This window comes from Chelonia mydas, chromosome 1 (assembly GCF_015237465.2).
Source record: "Chelonia mydas isolate rCheMyd1 chromosome 1, rCheMyd1.pri.v2, whole genome shotgun sequence".
NCBI classification, from domain to species: domain Eukaryota; kingdom Metazoa; phylum Chordata; order Testudines; family Cheloniidae; genus Chelonia; species Chelonia mydas.
The window spans coordinates 21,369,336-21,390,570 of NC_057849.1; the positions used below are offsets into that span (position 1 = coordinate 21,369,336).

Below are 21,235 nucleotides of genomic sequence, written 5' to 3' on the forward strand. Positions count from 1 at the left end.
TTCATACAGCACAGTGCAGGATGTGTCAGCATTTCTCTTCTTTTTAGAGGTTTTAAATTCAGCTGTAAAACTTCACTCTAGGCACCAAGTTAACAGACAAAGCCTCAACAGGAGAGCAATTTCTTTCAATTTTAAAACAACTTTGATCATTTTTTAATTCTAGCCTGGCTCTAAGAGCTTCCTGGAATAAAGCTAGGGTTACCCTCCTATTAACCTTCTGAGCAACAATCCATAGATGATGTGACACAAAAATTGCAAGTTCATCAAGTTTTAGCCTTGTAGGTTTGTCATCATACCTATTATTCTGCATTTATGTGATAATGTTTACGTACCAATTGTTTGTCTCAGGATGTCCATTATAGTGCTATATTGAATGGTGAGTCTTGCATCGAAAGACTCCACAGACTTATGAATGTAAGGCAAATGAATGTACCAAGCACTTTCTTCCAGCCTCAACCAAAGGAGTAATCAAGTCCTTTTATGCAGTAAAAGCAGCTGCAGACAATGTGAGCTATTGCTTGAAACACTAGTCTGCATGGCAGGTGAGAGGTGTGTGACTTAGGGGTTTCCCTGCTTGCCAGTTCTGGGGGTAGGATATTGGTTTCAGGCTGGGTCTGGAGGAAGAAAGACAGGAGAAAGTGTGACCCTCAGAGGAAGTTGAGAGACAGGGCTTCTTAAGCCCAGAGCTCGCTTGAATGGCAGACTCAGGGATTTCTGAGGAAGGAAATTGCCTACAGCTGTTTGTTTGTACACTTTACAGCGAGACAGGCTTCTGTATGCTTTCTTTTGTAAACAAACAATATTACTTGACTCATATCACCATTTTCTCCTCCTAACAGAAACAATCCTGCCAGGCTGTGAATTCTGGCTAACCCATCAAGCCAAAGCAGCAGCAACAGAACTGGTCTTTATGCTGTCTGGTCTTTATGGACTATGACATACATCTCTGTATAAGGCTAGTTTCAGTACATGAGGGAAAGGCACATTCTAATGATGGCCTGAATGCAAGAAGGAGTTAGAAGCTCCTTCAGTCTGTGATGCTGCTACTGTCTGTGCCCCAGGAAAAGTCCCTGGGATCTGTCTATCCTAGTTTTCCTGTCTGTGAAGAGAGCTTCTCAGGGATGTTTGGAAGATTAATGTTTATCAAGCATTCTTTGTAAAATATTAATTGATGGTACACCAGTATGGTAAAAGTAATTGCTCCCTCTGTTACTTTTGTACACTTCAATATATATTTGGGGTTTTAAAATCTTTTCATGTCTGATCCTGTGAGGCAATGGGTTCTTATGAGGCGCTGAAGTTGGCACTTTTTGAGAGACTCTCATAGAAGAGGGACCCTTAGGAATTTTTTTTTTTAAGGAAAAACTTAATTTTTAAAAATGGCCACTTTTGTACTCCTGACTTTTTGAAATTTACTCATGTTTAATGTATTATTTGCACTTTCATGCTTTTAAATTATTCATTTCAAAAATTTGGCAAGCAATTAGTCTGAACCGTTCTCTAACTGATTTTGATACTCATCATTTTAGCTGAAATCTGAACCTTTGAGTGATTAATGTTTCAAAACTACTAATCTACATACACAATAACCTGTCATTTGTATTTCTATCCAAGCTGTATAACATTCAGATGTTTCTTAATACAGCTATATGACATTAAGTATGTTACTTATTTAGGATTATTTAAACGGCATTCATCCTGAACTCTTAGGTGCAGGCTACCAATATCCACTAGATTAAGACAGCTGAAAATTCCATACAAATCTGAGTAGTTCTCCCCAACAGCCATACATTAGTGGATGAAAATCCAACCTCCCTCCGACTCACTTCAGTGCCTACACCCCAGGATCCTTGTTAATTGTTGTTTTTTTTAAATCAAAATTCCTCACCACTCCCTTCTCTAAATATGAGCCCAGGAAAGCAGAAGTGCCTTGCAACAAAAAGGATTTCAGGCTCTAGCGGATAAGAACAGGGGAAACTTTAAGGTCTTCACAGAGGCAGTCCTGCCATCCATAACCTCTTGTTTAAATCAAGGAAATATCAAGATCAGACAATTCAGTTGATATCACCGGACACAGTAACACATGTGGAGGGAAGCAAACTCTCATAAAACCAGGACCCAAACTATATAGTGCTTCATAGAGTGCCTTTGCCTAGTTCAAAAAACAATTAGATAAGTTCATGGAAGATAGGTCCATAAACAACTATTAGCCAAGATTGTCAGGGATGCAACCCCATGCTTCAGGTGTTCCTAAACCTCTGACTGCCAGAAGCTGGGACTATATGACAGGGGGATGGATCACTCGCTAAATTGCCCTGTTCTGTTCATTCTCTCTGAAGCATCTGGCACCGGTCACAGTTGGAAGACAGGATGTGGGGCTGGATGGACCATTGGTCTGACCCAGTATGGCCGTTCTTATGTTCTTGTTAAGTATATATTAAGAATCTGATACGATCATTAACTAATATACTAGTATGGATCATTATGATTCATACAGAGGTACATATTGTACATGTTTTATAATCTTTCATGTCACTTTATTCTTTTTTTAAAAATCCCCCCAATAGACAAAGATATAATATATACCATTATGTCCAAGAAATGTTATGGCTGTAACACACATACAAAAGTACAGTTAATATTGCCACTTTAGAGAGAAATTCTTCCCTTTGCTAGATCCACTAGTGCAAATGCCAAATCAAAGAACTTTTACTACCTATGAAATGTAAATCTGGGATTATAAATCCTGAGTCTCTGCCTCCTAAATCAAGAGTAATTGTGTTTAAATTAGTGGAGTTAAGCCAGGGTAGAACATGTGTAAGTATGAGGAGAATCAGGTCTAAAGATTTTCTGGACAGGAGTGTGGACACTGGACAAATACATGGTCACTCATCCACCCATTCCCAGCCTTTTAAAATTAAGTATTCATTATTATTAATTTATTATTTATTAATGCTGCTGTAATACCCAAGATATGCTGAACACATTCCAAACACAGAACACAACACAGTCCCAGCCCCAAAAAGCTCACAGTTGAGAAAGTAGAAACACAGACAAAGCATGAGTGAAAGGGATATGGCAGCCAAGCAACATGATCAGGATGGTGACTAGCACTCAGGCTGGCCTGGTCCATGTCACTCTAATGAAGATCTGTTTAAATAATTGTTTTAGGTTACAAAACTCTGCACAATTTCTGTGAACTTGTGTACTTATCTGTAGTCATTTTACTTACACCTCTTCAGGTGCAGATGACAATCCCTGTTCCCCCTGTAACAAATGCAGGGGCAGTTCCCAACCCTATTTTGTCTGTAAAATGAGCTGCTCCATTTCTCTTCAACTTCACTCTCTATAACCCTCCCCACCCTCTTTTCCATTTCCCTTGTCTGTCCTCTAACTCCCCCTCCTCCAGCTCCCATCTCTCTCTCCCATCTATGCTTCTTCGCCCATCCCCTTGCCCTAAAATACAGGAACTCATCAAGTCTCTCTCCCTTCTTGGCCCCTAGCACATTCACTCCCTGCAGAGGTATTGGGTCAGGGGGAGTCTTATATAGATGGCTTTGGTAGCCAGAGGAGACAACAGCCTCTAGTGCTGGCCAGGAAGAACACCTCTGTTCACAAAAAACACCGCTCACCTCTAGCCCAAAGGCTAAAGGGGTGCTCTGGGGACCTAGAAAGAAGAGCAGAAGGATTAGGTAGCTGTGGGTTGCAGTGGCAGGAGGGGGCTGGGATAAACGGACCAATTAGCAGTGGTGAGATGGAAAACGAGAAAAAAGAAATCCTGTTAAGTATGAGCTGTGTGAACATGGTGCTAAGGGACTGTGAAGCTCCTCCTAGCGGCTGCTGCTGCTAGTAGAGGGTGGGGAAAGGGCTTAAGTGCTCTGGGTAAATCTCTCTGGGTGTGGTACAGGGCAGAGAGGGTTGGAAGGCCCTGACTTACCCCCTTTGCCTTCAGATGCATCTGCTGCTAGCTGCTTTGAGGAAGGAAATTCAAGGATATTAGGGGTTGCGAAGTCCTCCCCCCAGTTCCTTGCGGCTGCTGCTGTTGCTCCCTGTGCAGAGGGAATGACCTCAGGGCCTAGTGCCTTGGTCTGGTTTCTCTGTGTATGTCTACACTGCAATTAGACACCCGCGGCTGGCCTCTGCCTGCTGACTTGGGCTCCAGCGACAGGGCTGTTTAACTATGGTGTACATGTTGCAACTCAGGCTGCAGCCCGAGGTCTGGGACCCTCCCACTCACAGGGTCCTAGAGCCCGAGCTCCAGAACAAGCCTGGAAGTCTACCTTGCAATTAAACAGCCCCGCAGCCCAAGCCCAAGTCAGCTGACACGGACCAGCCGTGGGTTTTTAATTGCAGTACAGACATACCGTCTGGGTCCATCTGAGGGAGGGAAAGGAAACTTGTCTTTGATAAAGATGTGTTGCAGCTACCAGATGTAACACAGGCTCCTTAGATAAAATCCTTCCAACTAGGATATCTGAAACCCATACATGTTTGTGCAGGAAAACCAGTTTCAACAGAAAACCCAGAAGGCTATTGTGCACTTGTGGTATATTTACAAGCATCTTTAATCTTTGGGCTCTCAAAGTGCTTTGCAAACACTAATGAAGCAAGCTGCACAACAGCCCCACAAGGCACAGGAGATGATGATCACTACACCCATTTTACAATGGGGAAACTTAAGCACAGAGGAATGAAAGTCTTGCCAAAGATCATGTAGCAAGCTGAGGACGGAACTACGAGTACTGCACTAATGTAGAAAATATTCCCTTCAGTGGTGGATTGATCAAGACAAGATATTCCAAACGAATAAATACAATAAAAAGGACAAAGATTGGGTATGTCTGTACTCAACTCTGTCATCTCAAGTGCATCAACAATAGGTTGTATACTTAAACTGAGCAGCAGGGCCCACTGCTTCTAGTACCATGCAAATTAGTGAACTAAAAAGCTTTGCTTTTGGTGTATGATATGGCAGACTAGCAAGCAGCATGTCAGAGCAAAAGGGAACTATGAGTGACATGATTTTCATATCAATGACTTTTATGCCATGTTTCACTAAATTTCAACCCACTCCCCCAAACCCCCCGCCCTCTAACATTTACAGTGAATATGGAAGAAAACTGGGTGAAGGAATTGGTAATAGCAAAAGTTGGTTCTGTTTGGCTTCGCTGAACTCCCCAAGTTCAGACACTTGTCCAAACCACAGATGAGATTTCTGATAGCAGGAGCAATAATACAGAAACCACCTATCTCTTAGTATTTTGGCACTTCCACTTCTGGTTAGACCTGGGAAGTAACAAAGTGACTAAAAATAAAAACCTTTTTTAAAATAGAATTTTGTCTCGCAAAAAGGGCTTTGTTTTGGTTTGAACTTTGAATGAAGACTCAAGTTAAACCAAACTATCATTCTCATACTTGGTGGAAAGTGGAAAAAATGGAAAGGATGCTAAGCTTTCTGAAGACCCTGAGAGGGAAACAGCACTACGGCTGTTTTATATGGTACCAGATGTGTAATATTTTTCACTAACAATAGTCTCTGTAAAGACCTGCTGATTTCCCACCTACATAATCAAGGAAGCCTTTTCCCCCACACAAGTGATTATTGAGCTATTTAATACTTGTAATTGCAATAGCAGTGCACAGAAATGCTGATGAAACAACAATTTGGGTTTGGCCTTATAGCACCATTCTGCTGTTGCAGCATTCTCAGACTATTATTGTAATTTGCAGGGAGATGGTACTAAACACATGTTGCTGAGATAGGTGTGTTAACCCCTTCAGTACTATTGGATGAAATAGATAAATAGGGTATAATGTGCCTATAATGTGTCTGAACTTCAAATTACGTTGATGTGTTTAATTGTTGTGAAGAAGCAGTGGTAGAAATTGGCAGAGAATGTCTTAGAAAGTTATGGAGGGTGAAGAGGTAGTGATCTTTCAATGTAACCCTTTCCTTTATATAACATTCCTGTGATTTTTTCTTCTTCTTTTTTTTTAAATACACCTTCGTTATTTGTAACAAGCCTTTGAAATTCAGCAGTGAGAAAGCCCTCTGTCTAGAGAAATGCCCTTTTTTTTTCCTGGTCCCATGAAATTTTAGTCTGGTTTAGCTGGAATTAAACTGTTTAAAAAAAATCACTATTTCCCTTCTCTCACTTGCATCACTCAGTGAAATTTTTCAGCCTGCCAAAATAAAAACTGAACATAAACATCTGGGCTCATGCCACCATCAAATTCACACTGAACTGGGAGCTAGATGTGATCAGACCTTTTCTTGACATTGAACCCATAATGTTTCAGATTGAGGCAAAATTTTCAGTGGGAAGGCTGCTTGGGTTCAGGGCATACTCTCCAGTCACTTCTGACTGGACAGAGAGACACAAATCAAAAATTTGATATTTCTAATCTGAAAATGGATGTTTCAACACAATTCCTTTTCATGAAAACGTTCTATAGCTTTTCTTTGTGTTTGTTTCAATGCAGAACAAAAAAATCTAAAAAGTTGTGAAACTGAATTGTCATACTCCAGCCAGCTCTACTGGGAACTTCGGGAAGCTACCAAAGCTGTAATGGGGTCGGATGATGAGTGAAGACAGCTAGGCTAGCCTTCTCCTTTGACAACAGACCCCAGGTCTGACACATTGCCTCTGCATCTCATCCTCTGCTCTGGTGGCAGATGGGATAGGAGACAGTGGGTAGATACGCCAGTTTACAATGTAAAAGAAAACCCCAAAGTTTAGTTCAGCTCAAATCCCTGTCCACAGAGGTTTTCTTTATTAACATAAGGAAAATTCAAAACAAAAGCAAAGCAACTCAGAGCCCTTGGTAAAAAACCACCAGAGGCTTGCGCTGTTTCCAGCAACACACCCTTCCTTACAGCTGCTGCAAGTGCTTCCCTGCAATTTTACAGTCTCCCAGCCCCGCCCCACCCCAGATCAACCACCGGACAGGCAGGGAGCCAGAGTTCTCCTTGTAACCCCTTATGCACTGGTTCCTAGGGGAGAGGGGGAAGAGAAAGATTAGCCGGGACCCTTCTAACCACAGCTAGATTGACCACATGGCACCTGGGGCCCATCACCCCGTTAGCGGTAAAAAATGGATCAGGAGCCCTCACCTCCCAGGGGGTAAGGAAAAGCCAAGCCAGACTCTGTATAACCCCCTCCAGTCTAAAGCTAGTTGGAATTTTTCTGTCAATGATTTTCCATAAAATGAAGTTTGCAAAAAAATTTTATTTTGCCAAAAAAAAAATCATTTTTCTGGGGGGAAATTCTAAATTAAATATTTTATTTTGAGTTGATTTGACCCAAATTGGAATATTTCATTTTTTAAATTGACCCAAATTATTTTGTTTTAATCCACTCAACACAGCATTAACTGTATTTCTCTATCAGCACCTTGGCTTGTGGGAGTCGCAGTTTAAATCCCCATACTCGCCTATGGACTGGATTCCCTGGAGGACTACATATCCCACAGTGCAAAGAAGGTCTAAGCCAGTAGTCTGATGACTCTGGCTGTATTACTGGAGGTGGTGTCCAGCCAGGGAGCCTGGCCCATAGGGGAGAACTGGGTCACCATATTCCCAAACAACAGTTTTCATAAAGCAATGCACCACTATTGGAAAATCCAGTTTAATATTGAACTGACTCAAAATTAAGTATTTGGGGACAGTTCAATAAACTGACATGAAATATTTTTTTTGAAATGTCAAAATGTTTCATTTCAATCAAAAATGTAAATATTTAGACATTTCCAAATCAATTTTTTTTTTGGAATTTCTATTCCATAAAGAAACAATGACATTTCCATTTCAGGATGAAAACAAATGTTGAAATGTCAGCATTTCCAAGGGACTGGAAAACGAAATCAATACCTCTAGGAGTTGACACTAGATAGCTACAACACAAAGGATTAGGAATAGGGTTGCCAACTTTCTAACAACACAAAACCAAATACCCTTACACCCCCGCCCCCCACTCACTGCATCCCCCTTCCCTCCATTGCTTGCTCTCCCCAACCCTCACTCACCTTCACTGGGCTGGGGCAGGGGGTTGGGATGTAGGAGGGGGTGAGGGCTCCAGCTGGGGATGTGAGGTTCAGAGTGCAGGAGGGGGCTCTGGGCTGGAGCTGAGGGATTCAGAGTCAGGGAGTGGGTTCAGGGCTGGGGCAGGTGGCTGGGGTACAGGGTGCAGGCTGTGGGAGGCCGTTTGGGTGAGGGAGGGGGGCTCAGAGCTGGGTTTCGGGTGCGGGCTCCGGGAGAGAATTCTGACCTGGGGCAGGGGTTTGGGAGGGGGTTTGGGCTCCAGCTGGGCAGTGCTTCCCTCAGGCAACTTCCGGTCAGTGCCACAGCGGGGCTAAGGCAGGTTCCCTGCCTGCCCTGGCTCCGCGTGACTCCCGGAAGCAGCTGGCATGTCTGGCTCCTAGGCACTGGGGTAGCCAGGTGACTCTCTGCAATGCACGCTGCCGACACCCACAGGCACTGCCCCCCGCAGCTCCCTTGGAAATGGCTCCCGGCCAATGGGAGCTGCAGAGCCAGCAATCGGAGCGGAAGCAGCGCACAGAGCTTCCCTAATTGCCCCTGTGCCTAGGCCACAGGGACATGCCGGCTGCTTCCAGGAGCCGCATGTAGCCAGGGCAGGCAGGGAGCCTGTTTTAGCCCTGCTGCACCTCTGACGAGAGCCACCAGGGTCCCTTTTAAACCAGGCGTTCCAGTCAAAAACCGGACGCCTGGTAACCCTAATTTGGAATGACAGTGGGTGCTGATATCAAACCTGATCAAGGTCCCATTTAAGTCAATGAAAAGCCTCCCATTGACTTTAATAGGAACTGGATCAAACCCATATTGTGGCACACAGTTGGCACTGGAATGTTATGCAAAAGATGTGAGTTTTACAGATGGGAGAACAGAAATACAGACAAGGCTTGAGATGGGCAAAGCTGTATAGCTCAGGATAAGAAGCTCTAACTCTATATGGAAAGAGAGGAAGCCAGTGGAGGGATCCAGTGTGGGAAGCGTGATGTGATTAGAATAGCAGAGAGGAAAACTGTTTACATGGACCAGGGGGAGGAAGAGGTGGTAATTCTGAATGTTTAAGTCTCAGTGAGTGCAGTTATAAGCTTATATTAAAGCAACGTTTGAAATGATATAATGCATAGATCTTAGGGAGTATGGAGCCTCTTTAGTTTGTGCTTATTATACACAGCTAATTTATGGTACATTCAATTTTTGCCAGGTCTGTTCCTTACGAAGTTGAAAACTCTTCCTAAGCTGGATGAGTAGAAGATATGTTTTCTTTAATGGCAGCATAAAAAAATACACACAGATATCTAAAATGATCAAAGTTAATGAGCTCATAAACTTCCTAACACAAACCATGCCAGAGCAGTCAATAATTCATGCTCTAATTTATGGACATCTGCAGAACAAGCATGTTTTGTTTAATGGGGTGAATGTCTCCTGATTAATTTACTACTAAATTATGTACTGAACTAATGGCACTGTCAGAGGTCTGTAAATAGTGCAGATATGAATCAATGTATTGCAGCAGTACTGTAATTATTAGTAATGTCTTGGGAAGGCTTTATGCCATAACCTATTAAATATTGGTATTGATGTCCTAAATTCAAGACCAAAACTTACATAACCAACAGAGAATGAGAGAAAGAAACACTTGACAGATGTGTAGTCACGTTGCTTAACGCACTACTGGAAGGCACTCAGATACTATGGTGATGAGCATGGTATACAGAATAAAACAGAACAGTGATTGAGGCACTGTAGTTCACGAAGTGTGTTCTCTCTTTTCTTATGCTTTGATCAGTGACAGAGATGAAGCATGGCCACGAGCCCCAGTTCATTTGGAGACTCTCTCAGCTCGTTACTAAAAAACTTGTATATTACTTGTAATAACTCTCCTTAGGGCTCTACATTGCCCCCAAATACTTGTCTAGTAATTGAACAAACTATCACCCAGTGGTGAATCCAATATTGAAAATGGACATTACTAAAAAGCAACTGGTTATTCTATGACCATGCTGTAGAAGGAGGTATTACATTTCATGCTTTTAATTCAATTTAAGTCTTCAAGCTTTGATCCCACTGGAATCAGTTCCAGCCTTTCCCGTGGTCTATTTCAAGTCAAATATAAGCACATGTTAAGATACCTTTCCAATTGGATATCATTCTTTCCCTAAAACAGTTTTGTATTTCTCTTTTATATTATTAAATATATTTGCATGAAAATAGGGTCTTAATTTCTTCAGAGTTCCTTTCTTCTACAGCTTATCCATAGGTAAAATTATAATCCTCCAACACACACCAGTGGTTTGCCTAAGAAGTGTACAGAGAACACAGACATTGTTTTCTTAAACCCTTTGCTATTTGACAGCCAGCTGAGCCGAAGGGGGCACAAGACTGGAAGTCAGGGGGACCTGGGTTCTGTTCCCAGGTCTACCACTGATTTGTTCTCTGACTTTGGTAAGTCATTTCAGTTCTTGTTTCCTGTCTTTCCCTGTCTTTATAATGATGTTTTCCCACATCAAAGTGCTTTAAGATCTAGGGAAGAAAACCAGTCTGGCTACATTTTATTATGATTCCACAGCAACTCAACTTACATAGAAGTCTTTGATGATCCCCTAACCTAGCTCCCCTGCACAGGCAGCAGTTATAACACATCTGTCAGAGCTCCATGGGCACAGGACAATATATACAGCACTCAGCTGCCTCGGGGGAAGAATGCTTGTGGAGGGGGTGGGGAAATGCGGCTAGGGCACCTGGCAGCACACGCAAAGGGCATACTGTAGGAAGTATATGCTACATCTTTTCAAAAGACATATCAGCATCCATTGGACCTCACCTGGAATGTACCTCTAGGTATCACCACTTCCTTCTCTCCGACTCTGTCCCACCACCAACCTAGTACAGCTTGGGCTTTAATTACAACCCAAACCATTTATATTATCTAATCCATATTCCTTCAAATAAACTCATGTTAAGTTGTGTAGTACTACTAACAGTCAGCATTCAAAAATCATGAATAAGGGCCTCAAAATCATGAGACTAGCTTAAAAAAATCTTAAGAGTTTTTAAAATAATACATTTGGCGTTCTCTTTTTGGCTTCCTGGGTTTTAACCCTTTATATGGTTCACATTTTCAAGCCTTTCTTGGCAAACATGAGGGCTTGAATATTCTCTTCTCTCTTAAATGAAAGCTGAGATTCTCAGGTAGCCAAATCACCCCTGCAGCTGGGGTTTTAAGAAAAACATCAAATAGCACAAGACTGGCAACACAATTGTGGAAGTTGGCAACAATAAGCAGAAGGGTTATTTTTTATATATATTTTATTTGTTATGTTTTTATTTTAGATCAGTTTTGGTCCATCACTACTGAAAACAAATTTACGCTTTATCTTTAGTTCATGTGTGTATTTTTATTACTGTTAAAAGAGTTCTCAACTCCTATTCTGCACAGCTCAGTCACAATGTGGGGTGGGGGAGCGGGGACTTAGCTCAGGTTATGATTTACACTAATGAACTGCTTTTCAGTATTCCTTTTCTGAGGCCTTTGCTGATTAAGTCATGTCAATGCACTGGGTTGCTGCGTCTGTAATCTGGTCACCACAGTTTTCACATACAACAATGAGTTTGTTAAATATTGATTGCTTGTGTAAAGCAGGAATCTCAATTACCATAGACTGAGTGAGTCATTAAAAAGATCTGTAGTAATAGTAAATTAAGCTCCTTTTTTCATCCAGGCAACCAAATTGACTGCAGTATTTTTTTCTTTTTTTTCTTTGTAACAAAAGAACATAAGGGGGAAAGAAAAGGTCACTCAACCATAAGTTACTGAAAATTCTATTTCTTCAAGTACACAGTCTAAACTCAGGACTTCTGTAGCAATATTGCAATGAAGTATTTGCCTTGTAAGTGTAACACTGCTATCTACTGGATGGAAGAAGAACTTCACTATGGGTCACAAATGACTAATGGCGATTTCTCCCTTAAATTCAAGGGTCAGGACCTGTGCTTCTAGCTTCTCAAGCAGAATGTTCTGTTTCTGTGGTTGCCATGAAGTTCTGAAGAGCCACAATACAGAGCACAATGGCAATAATTAAGTGTTAGAGGCTGTTTTGTTTTTTTACAATAGTTATAAAAGTACAATAAGGTCATAAGAATACAATTCAACCTAAAATTAACAAGTTCCCCATCTATCAGAGAAAATATAAAGAACTGAGGTCTTTTCTCTCTGGACATTGTTAAAAACTCCACGGCTTTTGTAAGATTAGGTGCTCTTCCCAATGCCCTTAGGCAAAATATCCTCTGCACCAGAGGCTGCAGCGTGTGTCTTGCACTGCTTGACTGCTACCCTCAACTCCAGAGTCAGCTACATTTCAGCGGTGGTGTATGCAAAAATAGTAGTGGTAAAATATTTGGGATTTTCCCAGGAAAAAAAGCACTATATTAATTGATTATTCTATTAAAATGAATATAATATAAAATGGCTGTTTATTTTTAAAAGACATGTTTCCGTTGGGATAAGGGCACTAGAGTAGTACAAAGCTAAATTGAGCACTGTACATGGTCATTAAAATGGTGTCCCAGTATATATATATATAAAAAAAAAAAAACAGTCACCTTGGGCCCAGTCCTGCAAACAGTTACATTTGTACTTAATTTTACATATGCAGGTAGTCCCACTGAAGTCCATAGGACTAATCGCACACATAAAGGTAAACAAGGTTCGGACAAGTTTGCAGGATCATTTGCTGTAAATTGGAGGTCACTTTCAAAATCCCACCATCCGGTGGTCTTTATTCAAATCAATCAGAACAAAATTGATTACACTTAAAAAAAAAATTAGTGCAAGTGACTTTTGGGGTTTAAGAACAGATAGCAAATTGAGCTCCCTATGCACACAATCAACTCTGCTATATAATCTAAAAAACCTGCAGGCAGAAGCTGGGGTAGATATGGACAAAAGGCAAATATTTCATTCTCTATCCATGATCACAAACTCCTGCTCAGAGTTTTCTAAATTGTTTCTCTGTTGGGTACCTGGCACATGGTCATCATTGTTGGCTGTTCCTGCATGTTGTTTTTGTTTTGTTTCTGCAGAGAGGGTGCAATTGATAAACACACTGCTGTGTAAAATGTCAGTACCCAAAAGGACAGTGGAGATGACCATGGGACAACTCATCCCTTCAATGACATATCAGCAATGGTCGCTAACATTCCGGAATGTCCAAGTTACAGTGAGATTACTGCTACAGTTCAGACAAAAAAACAGAATTATGCCTTGAAAGGACAGGAGGATTCTGAGGATGGGACAAAAAAGCTCCCAGGAAATCTTTAATGAAGTAACTCTTAGGTCTTCATACAAGATGGACAGAATCTGGATCATTCACTAGCACTGTAATGCTGAGCAGAGTAGAGGAATATGAACAGCAGGTGATAAATCAGGAATCCTCTTACACAAGTAAAAGCAATAGTTCAAATTCTAAGTGGTAGTATGAAAACTAGAGCTGTGGAATAAAAGAAATGTTCCCACCTCGACTCCCTCCCCAAGAACCTGGAGAATATGGAGTATATGTGAAAACAAATCTGTGGCATTCTGCCCAGATTTTTGCAGTTGAAAACTTGCTCCTTCATGTGAAGTTTCTCTGCCACTTCACTATACAAAAATTAAATTATAACAAACTATATTAAAAACAAGACAAGATAATGGTGCAGTATGCATGTAGAGCCCTGGAAGGTGAATACAAATTATTACAGATTATGAAATTATAAAAGAGTTTGTTGGGAACTGATGTGGGAAACAATCAAGGAGCTCTGGGCAACTTGCTGAAGTCTAATTAGGAGGCTACGAAGGAGCCTTGAAAAATCTGTATCAGCATTCCTACTACTGAATGTTCCTCTAAAACTGCTCAGGTTTTCACAGATTTTACATAAAGCCAATTTCAATGGAAATTCTTTCCTCCTCCTTCCAAACCACAGAAGCCTAGGTAAATATGTGCAAGCCTCAAAAATCATTCTCAGTGAGGAAGGACAGAGTTTTACTGAAAGCAGCACACTTGCCTGTCCTTCAGATTAAATTGCAACTACAGTTGCATCTAGATAATTTGCACTAATGATGGCAGACCAATTGTGAATGACTGAAGCTTCCAAATTAGTGAGAAACACAACACCAATAGCACTTTTATCATTTTTTAAAAAACTATAGTTCAATTTGAACTATTTATTTCACAACATGCTAGAAATATTACGTAGTATATTTTGTAAAAAAATTATTTAAGTCTTACTAACTCACTATATCTCTAGTATTAAACCTTTGCTGAGCTGCAGAGAAATACTGCCAATTTTGTTTTTAATATGGATTAAGAGCTGCATTAGTGTTCTACCTTTTGTGGATTTAAAATGTCTCTAAGTATTTTACAACACAGCAATTACTAAGAAATCATGAGTTGAGTCCATGGTCATTAATTAGCGAAGCAGTGAGTTACTAAATACTTGTTTTCAAATGGCAGTACTTTATTTAAAGCAAAATTTTAGTGAATCTGTCCATTACAATGGCTTAAATAGCTAAAACAGTCTGTTAAAATAGTTAAACATCTTCACTAGTAGATCTGTTTGGAAATTCAACAGCTAATATATAAATTCTGTTTGGATTTCTTACTATTTCTGGTGAGGTAGTGTCTAGAGGTGAAGGCCCCAATCATGCTAGGCACTATAACAAATACCTTGAGTGCCTATTATCATGATATCCAAGTGCCAATGTCTATTGTGCTCCCTCCCGCCTGCCTGTTCCTTATATCCACTCATTGTCTACCCTCTTACATGTAACTTGTAAGCTCTTCAGGACCAGGACGGTCTATGTTATGTTTGTGCAATGCCTAGCACAATGGCCCCATAGCGCTACCATAATACAAATAATTAACGACAAGAAGAAGCAGTAATAGTGCTGAACACAGCTACTTATATGACACAAGAAATATCCAAAAGTTGCTTCCCATGGTTCTATTTTATTAGCTAATTTATTAGGAAAAGACTTTGGAAAAAAGATGCATCCTACCATATGTTTTGAATGTAGTGTGGTTTAGGCTCATTTGATCTCCTTTGGCAAGGAATTCTTACAACTCAGACCCTACCACTCAGAACACTATAGCTACACAGCCTAAGAATTTTATCCTGGGTCTTTCCAGCTACATTTTCCCTCTGATGCATTAGAAGTCTTAAGGCATGGTTTGCCATCTTTCCAGACTACTGTACTCCTTTCAAGAGTCTGATTTGTCTTGCATTCCCACAAGTTTCACCTCACTTAAAAACTACTTGCTTACTTACAACATCAGACATAAAAATACAGAAGTGTCACAGCATACTATTACTTAAAAATTGATGACTTTCTCATTTTTACCATATAATTATAAAATAAATTGACTGGAATATAAATATTGTACTCTAATTTCATAGTACAGTATATAGAGCAGCATAGAACAAGCCATTGCCTGTAGGAAATTTTAGTTTGTACTGACTTTGCTAGTGCTTTTTATGTAGCCTGTTATAAAATTAGTCAAATATCTAAATGAGTTGATGTACCCCCTGGAAGACCTCTGCATACCCCCAGGGGTAAGCATACCCCGGCTGAGAACAGGATATCTACACTGCAATTAAACACCCATGGCTGGTCTGTGCTAGCTGATTTGGACTGGCAGGGCTTGGGCTGCGGGGCTGTTTAATTGCAGTGTAGACTTCTGAGCTCAGGCTGCAGCTCGGGCTCTAGGACCCTGCAAAGTGGAAGGGTCCCAGAGCTTGGGCTGTAGCCGAAGCCCAGAAATCTATACTGCAATTAAACAGGCTCGCAATCTAAGCCCCACAAGCCCAAGTCTGCAAGCATGGGCCAGAGACAGGTTTTTAATTGCAATGTAGACATACGATTTGTGGCTGGCAGACGGTGAGGCATTCGTGGAGATAACTGAACACCTTGCAGATTAGGACTAGGACTTTGAATTCAGCCCATAAATGAATGGGAAGCACAAGCACTGGGATGGCGTGTTCATTTTGTCTGTTGTTGCTTAAAGAGGTACACTGCCATATGTTGCTGCTTCCATATGGCTGCAGTGTTCACCGCAAGAGCAACAGCAATAACCTAGCCTGGAGGTGGCAACAGAATACATCACTGTGGTTAGATCCTCCTCTGAGAAGAAAGGCCATCTGAAGATGGAAGAAAGCATACCTCACCGCTGCAGCCAAGGAACGGTAAGGAGTCCCCAAAGGGGAGTGTGAAGGGTAGCTACAGACAGCTGGTTGTGGATCCTTAATTTAGTGCTGCCCAGCTGTGACAAGTCAGGGCTGTGCAGGGAAAGACTTAACCTATGCCACTGGAATAAGGTTCCTCAAGTGTGTACGTGTAAGGATTAGGCGTGGCAGAGCTCCACACTGGTATGCCCCTGTCCTGCCCACACAGTGCTCTCTCAAACCAGGTGGGATGGCTAATGCAGAGAAAGAGACAGAGCTACCTCTGGCAGCTTTAGGCCAGCAGGGAATTCCCCTGCACAGAGGAAATTCTTCAGTAGCCTTCTCTGGCCACTTTATGCTGCTTGTGCAGGCATAGCAAAGAGAAGAATTCAGCCCCATGTGTCTGTCTTCTGTGAAACACCTAGCACACATTTGAGCATTATAAAATAATTAATAATGGTACATTTAGTTTCCAAATGCATGTCATGTAGTAAGTTTTTACCTGAGTCTTCCATCCTCTGCTGCAGCTCCTCCTGGTATAATCTTAGTAATAAATATCCCAGGATCGTCCCCAATATGAGGGTTGTCTGTTCCTCCAGCAATACTGAACCCCAGGCCAGAATTACCCTGGGAAAAGAAAAACAAAAAACTTATCAGCTGCTAGAATTCCTCAGAACTTAGCTGCTGTGTGCGAGTGGCGTCTCCTTGCTTCTCAAAGGTATCTTTTTTTTACTTAGCAGTGCCATACTTCCAGGTGTATATGACTCAGCCAGAAAAAATTCGCTGTCAGCTAAAACAAGGCAGGCTAGAAAAGTACACAAAAAGAGTTGCCAAAATCAATGGAAAAACTCACGTAGACTTCTGCAGAAGCAAGATCAAGCTTAAATGTAATAATTTAAAGATAAAATTTTCAAAAGGCGCCTAAGAGACTTCAGAGACCAAGACTCAGTGACATTCAATGAGACTTGCGCTCCTACACCAGTTAGGAGTCTTTGAAAATTTTAACCTGAATGCTTTAATTTCCAGTAAAGCAGCCTAAGAAACAACAGCATCACTACATAAACTGAAACTCTGAATAAAATGGTGGACGCCCTATGCACCTCAGGATGCAGGAGAAGAAAAAAATTAAAATATATTATTTTCTGCTGAAAAGCAACTACTACTCATATCCCAAAAAAATTTTAAATGAGCAATTTTTGGCACACATATTTTCTGCATATTTAAAATAGCAAATGAATTATTTGGAGTAGCCATTAGAATGTATCAGGTAAACAATCCTTTATTATTACATGTATCTCTATACTTGCACACACCACAACCTAGTGTGCCAACCTCCTCTCACACTACACTCATGCCAGCAATTTTAGAACCTCTTTCAGAATTATGTACTGATTGTTATTGTTTTCAAGTTTAAAATAGTTGTGGTCATAGACATTCTTTTGAAGAGCAATGATATATAAACCTGTGCCCTTTTAGCCTCCCTTCATCTGAGGAATCCAAGCAACTTTACACACATGCATTCAGGCTTACAACAGCCCTATTAGCTACTGCAGATAAATGTACAATTTGTTCACCAAGTGTATGGGGTAAAATATGTTCAATATGCTTATTTTAAACACTTTTCTGATTTTATTCTGCCTAGCAGACTTCTGGGGTTTGTTATCGCCAGTGCTGCTTGTAGACACAGATAACTGGCTGCTTCAATCTGAGTGAGGAGAGACAACTGCTCATCAAACCCACCCAAAACTCTATTTCTGTTATCACATCTCAATTTCTTCTCCTTAAAATGCATTTCAGTTAGGTGGCCAGGAATGAGGTGCACTGGCAGAGCTTTGTGGGGAAGCTTATACACCACTTGTGTACAACATGCCAAGTTCTAGCCAGTGCTATCAGTGTTTCACAGTCATTATTATTTCTTAAGAGATTTGAATGCAATCTGCAGGCCCAGTGCAAATATGTGGTCCTGAATAATTTTTCAATATTGGACTAAACAATAGACAAAAAGGATTTAGGGATATACATACTGTAATGCTGTTCAGCTAGCTGTAATATTGGAAATGGAACATTTTACAGATATTCTACAAGGGGTTACTAAGCCTTTCTAAAATGGCATGATAAACCCATGATTTAGCCTTTTATCCATTAGGATCAGGTCCAGCTCATTTTACTTTCCATATATTTTATAATATGCCTGATCACACAATGTAGACAACACAGGCTCCCTCTTTGATAATACTTTAAGATACTTTCCCTAAGAGTTTTCCTAATAACATACTGTCAGTGAATGTCCTGATGAATCTTCAAAGTAAAGATGTCATGGAGATCACAGAGGGCCCTTAGACCACTCATTTTTGAAATATGGCCACTCCAGTTTAGATGCAGCATCACCGCAGGTGCCTTAAAGCACCGCTAAAACAGAAAGTAAGCTTTGCTTTTCTGTCAAGTGTCAGGTCGAATTTTTAAGAAGAGCTCAGCATCTGTGGCATCCCGTGCTTCTCAGTAGATTTAATCTTAATCGCTAAAACCTACTCTCAAGAAAAAAGAAAGTGGGCTTGTCAAGGAAGCATGAGAAAGGAATTTTTAGCTGGATCTGCAGCACAAGTGGATACAGTATAAGGTAACACAATGCTTGAAGAGCTTTTTTCAAATAAAGCTTGCTTGTTATGTGGGGTATGCCTAGCTGTCACAGCTCGTCACCAAAAGTTCATTGAAATTCTCAGCAGGAAATTATTTTGAAAAGGTTTCACACTTTCAGTGCACTCTCCCTCTCGCCCCACCCTTTCCCATCTTAGCCACATTAACTCCTCAGCTTTAATAACTATAACAACGCTCACTGTAAGTAATGATATGGTAAACTGCTGCAGGCTTTCCAAGTGAATCACTGCCCGCCCCTGACATTTATCCATAGATGTATGTCAGCTGTATTGCAAGACTATTCTGATTCTGCCTCTTGGAGCAACCTTTGAAAAGAATAGAGCAGCACCCCTTGCTAGCACTTTCAGATCCAGAAAATTGCTAGTAATTAATCTGGTCACAATCCTTGACCTGATCAACAGGATCTGCAAGCTGTCAGACTAGCTTGCTATATCTCTATATACGTTCCTACACATGAAAGTAAATTGGGAAAGGCAAGTGGCCTAGTACAGTAATTTCTTCTTTGTGGTTCTCAAATGAATACTGTAATCTGTGTTGCCAACCTAGAGAGAAATTTTCTCTCTGCACAGGACCTTGCCCATTTCTACCAAGAGAAAACTGACAAAATAAGACGTGACCTTCTCCCTCCCCTCAGCTTGCCTTCCCTTTCCCCCACTTTCCCTTCTATAACTCTCTCCTTCTACCTAGTCAGATGCAAAAGTTTCTCATCTGCTCCCCTCCACTTCTACCAGTTATTGCATCCCACTCTTCTCTGTCTCTTTCCCCTCACGATACAAGCATGCTTTAGTCTCTCCCATCTTAAAAAAACCCCTCCCTTCATCCCACTTGCCTCTTCAACTACCGCCCCATCTCCTTTTCATCTCTAAACTCATTGAACAAGCTGTTTACAATCACTGTTCATAGCGCCTCTCCTCCAATTTCACCCCAGACCCTCTCCAGTACATCTTCCACCCTTGGAATTTCAGTGAAATCACTCTTGTCGAAGTCTCTAATGACCTCTTTCTAGCCAAAGTTCAGAACTAATACTCCATCTTCATCCTCCTTGACCTGTCAGCTGTCGACAGTGTGCCTCTTTCTGAAATCTTGTCCTCCCTTGGCTTCTGTGACTCTGTCTTCTCCTGGTTTTCCTCCTATTGCTATAATCGCTCCTTCAACATGGCTTTTGGAGGATCCTCCTCCTCCTCCTCTCCACCAGCTTTCTGTGGGGGCTCATCAGGGTTCTGCCCTGGTTCCCTGTCTCTTCTCATTCTACACTTTATATGCTGGTAATTGCATCTGCAACCACATGTTCAACTACCATTTTTATGAGGGCAACTCATAAGATTTACCTCTCTACTCCAGACCTGTCTCCTTCTGTCCAAATTAAAATCTCAGCCTGTTTCTCTGACATCTCCTTGTGGATGTGTAGTTGCAAGCTCAAGCTCAACATGACCAAAACACAGCTTCTAATCTCTCTCCTTCCTGCTACCTTCTCTTTTTGTCACTGTGGACACCACCCCCATTCTGCCTGTCATTAAGGCCTGTAATCTCAGTGTCATCTTCAGCATGGACCTCTCTCTACGTTTTCACATCCAGGCTATAGCTGTTACCAATTCTTTCTGCATAATCTCTCTTTCCTATCCATCCACATAGGTAAAACTCTCATCCAGGCTTTCCATCACCTCACACCTCAATTACAACAATACCCTTTTCTCTGGCCTTGCCAAATGCAGTCTTGCTCCGCTCAGATCCATTCATAGAATCATAGAATATCAGGGTTGGAAGGGACCTCAGGAGGTCATCTAGTCCAACCCCCTGCTCAGAACATTCAAAATGTTGCTACAAAGATCATTTTCCTAATTTATCACTTTGCCCGTGTCACTCCTCTCTTTGCATCCCTCTATTGGCTCCCACTTCCCTATCACGTGAAACATAAGCTACCTGTCTTCACTTTCAAGATCCTTCATGGTCTATCCCTACACCCTGCATATTTTCTCTTATTTAATATGGCGATGTTGCTCATTTTTAAAATTTTCAGACAATCCCTTTATTTCCCCCATGTTGCCCCTCACATTTCAGAGGAGCTCCCTTAAGCATCTGCAGAGCTACTTCATTATCCTCCTTCAAACTCTCCTTTGCTGTGATGCCTGTATAAAACTTGACAACTGTTAAGCTGCTGGTGTGCTGACATCACAACCTATCATGTGGGCCATATCGTTTCACTGTTTCCTTGTACTCCCCCCACATCTGTCTGTCTTAATCCATCTGTTGCCTCTTGTTTTACACGTAGATTCTTCTGGATTTGTACAGAACAATCTTTGGGTTTTTTTGTCTTTTTATTTATTTTTGTTCTTTTGTCTTTTTGTTCTGGAT

The 21,235-nt window shown here is 41.2% G+C and overlaps 1 protein-coding gene across 11 annotated transcripts in view; it reads right to left on the minus strand.

Moving 5' to 3' along the window:
- The window catches only part of DLG2 (discs large MAGUK scaffold protein 2), a 1,449,547-nt gene that overhangs the window by 433,869 nt on the left and 994,443 nt on the right, over positions 1–21,235 (minus strand). For all 11 annotated transcript variants that reach the window (XM_043528333.1, XM_043528345.1, XM_043528361.1 and 8 more), the window contains one exon: positions 16,731–16,855. In XM_043528333.1, coding sequence (XP_043384268.1) covers positions 16,731–16,855 — 125 coding nt within the window. The remainder of the gene's footprint in view (positions 1–16,730; positions 16,856–21,235) is intronic.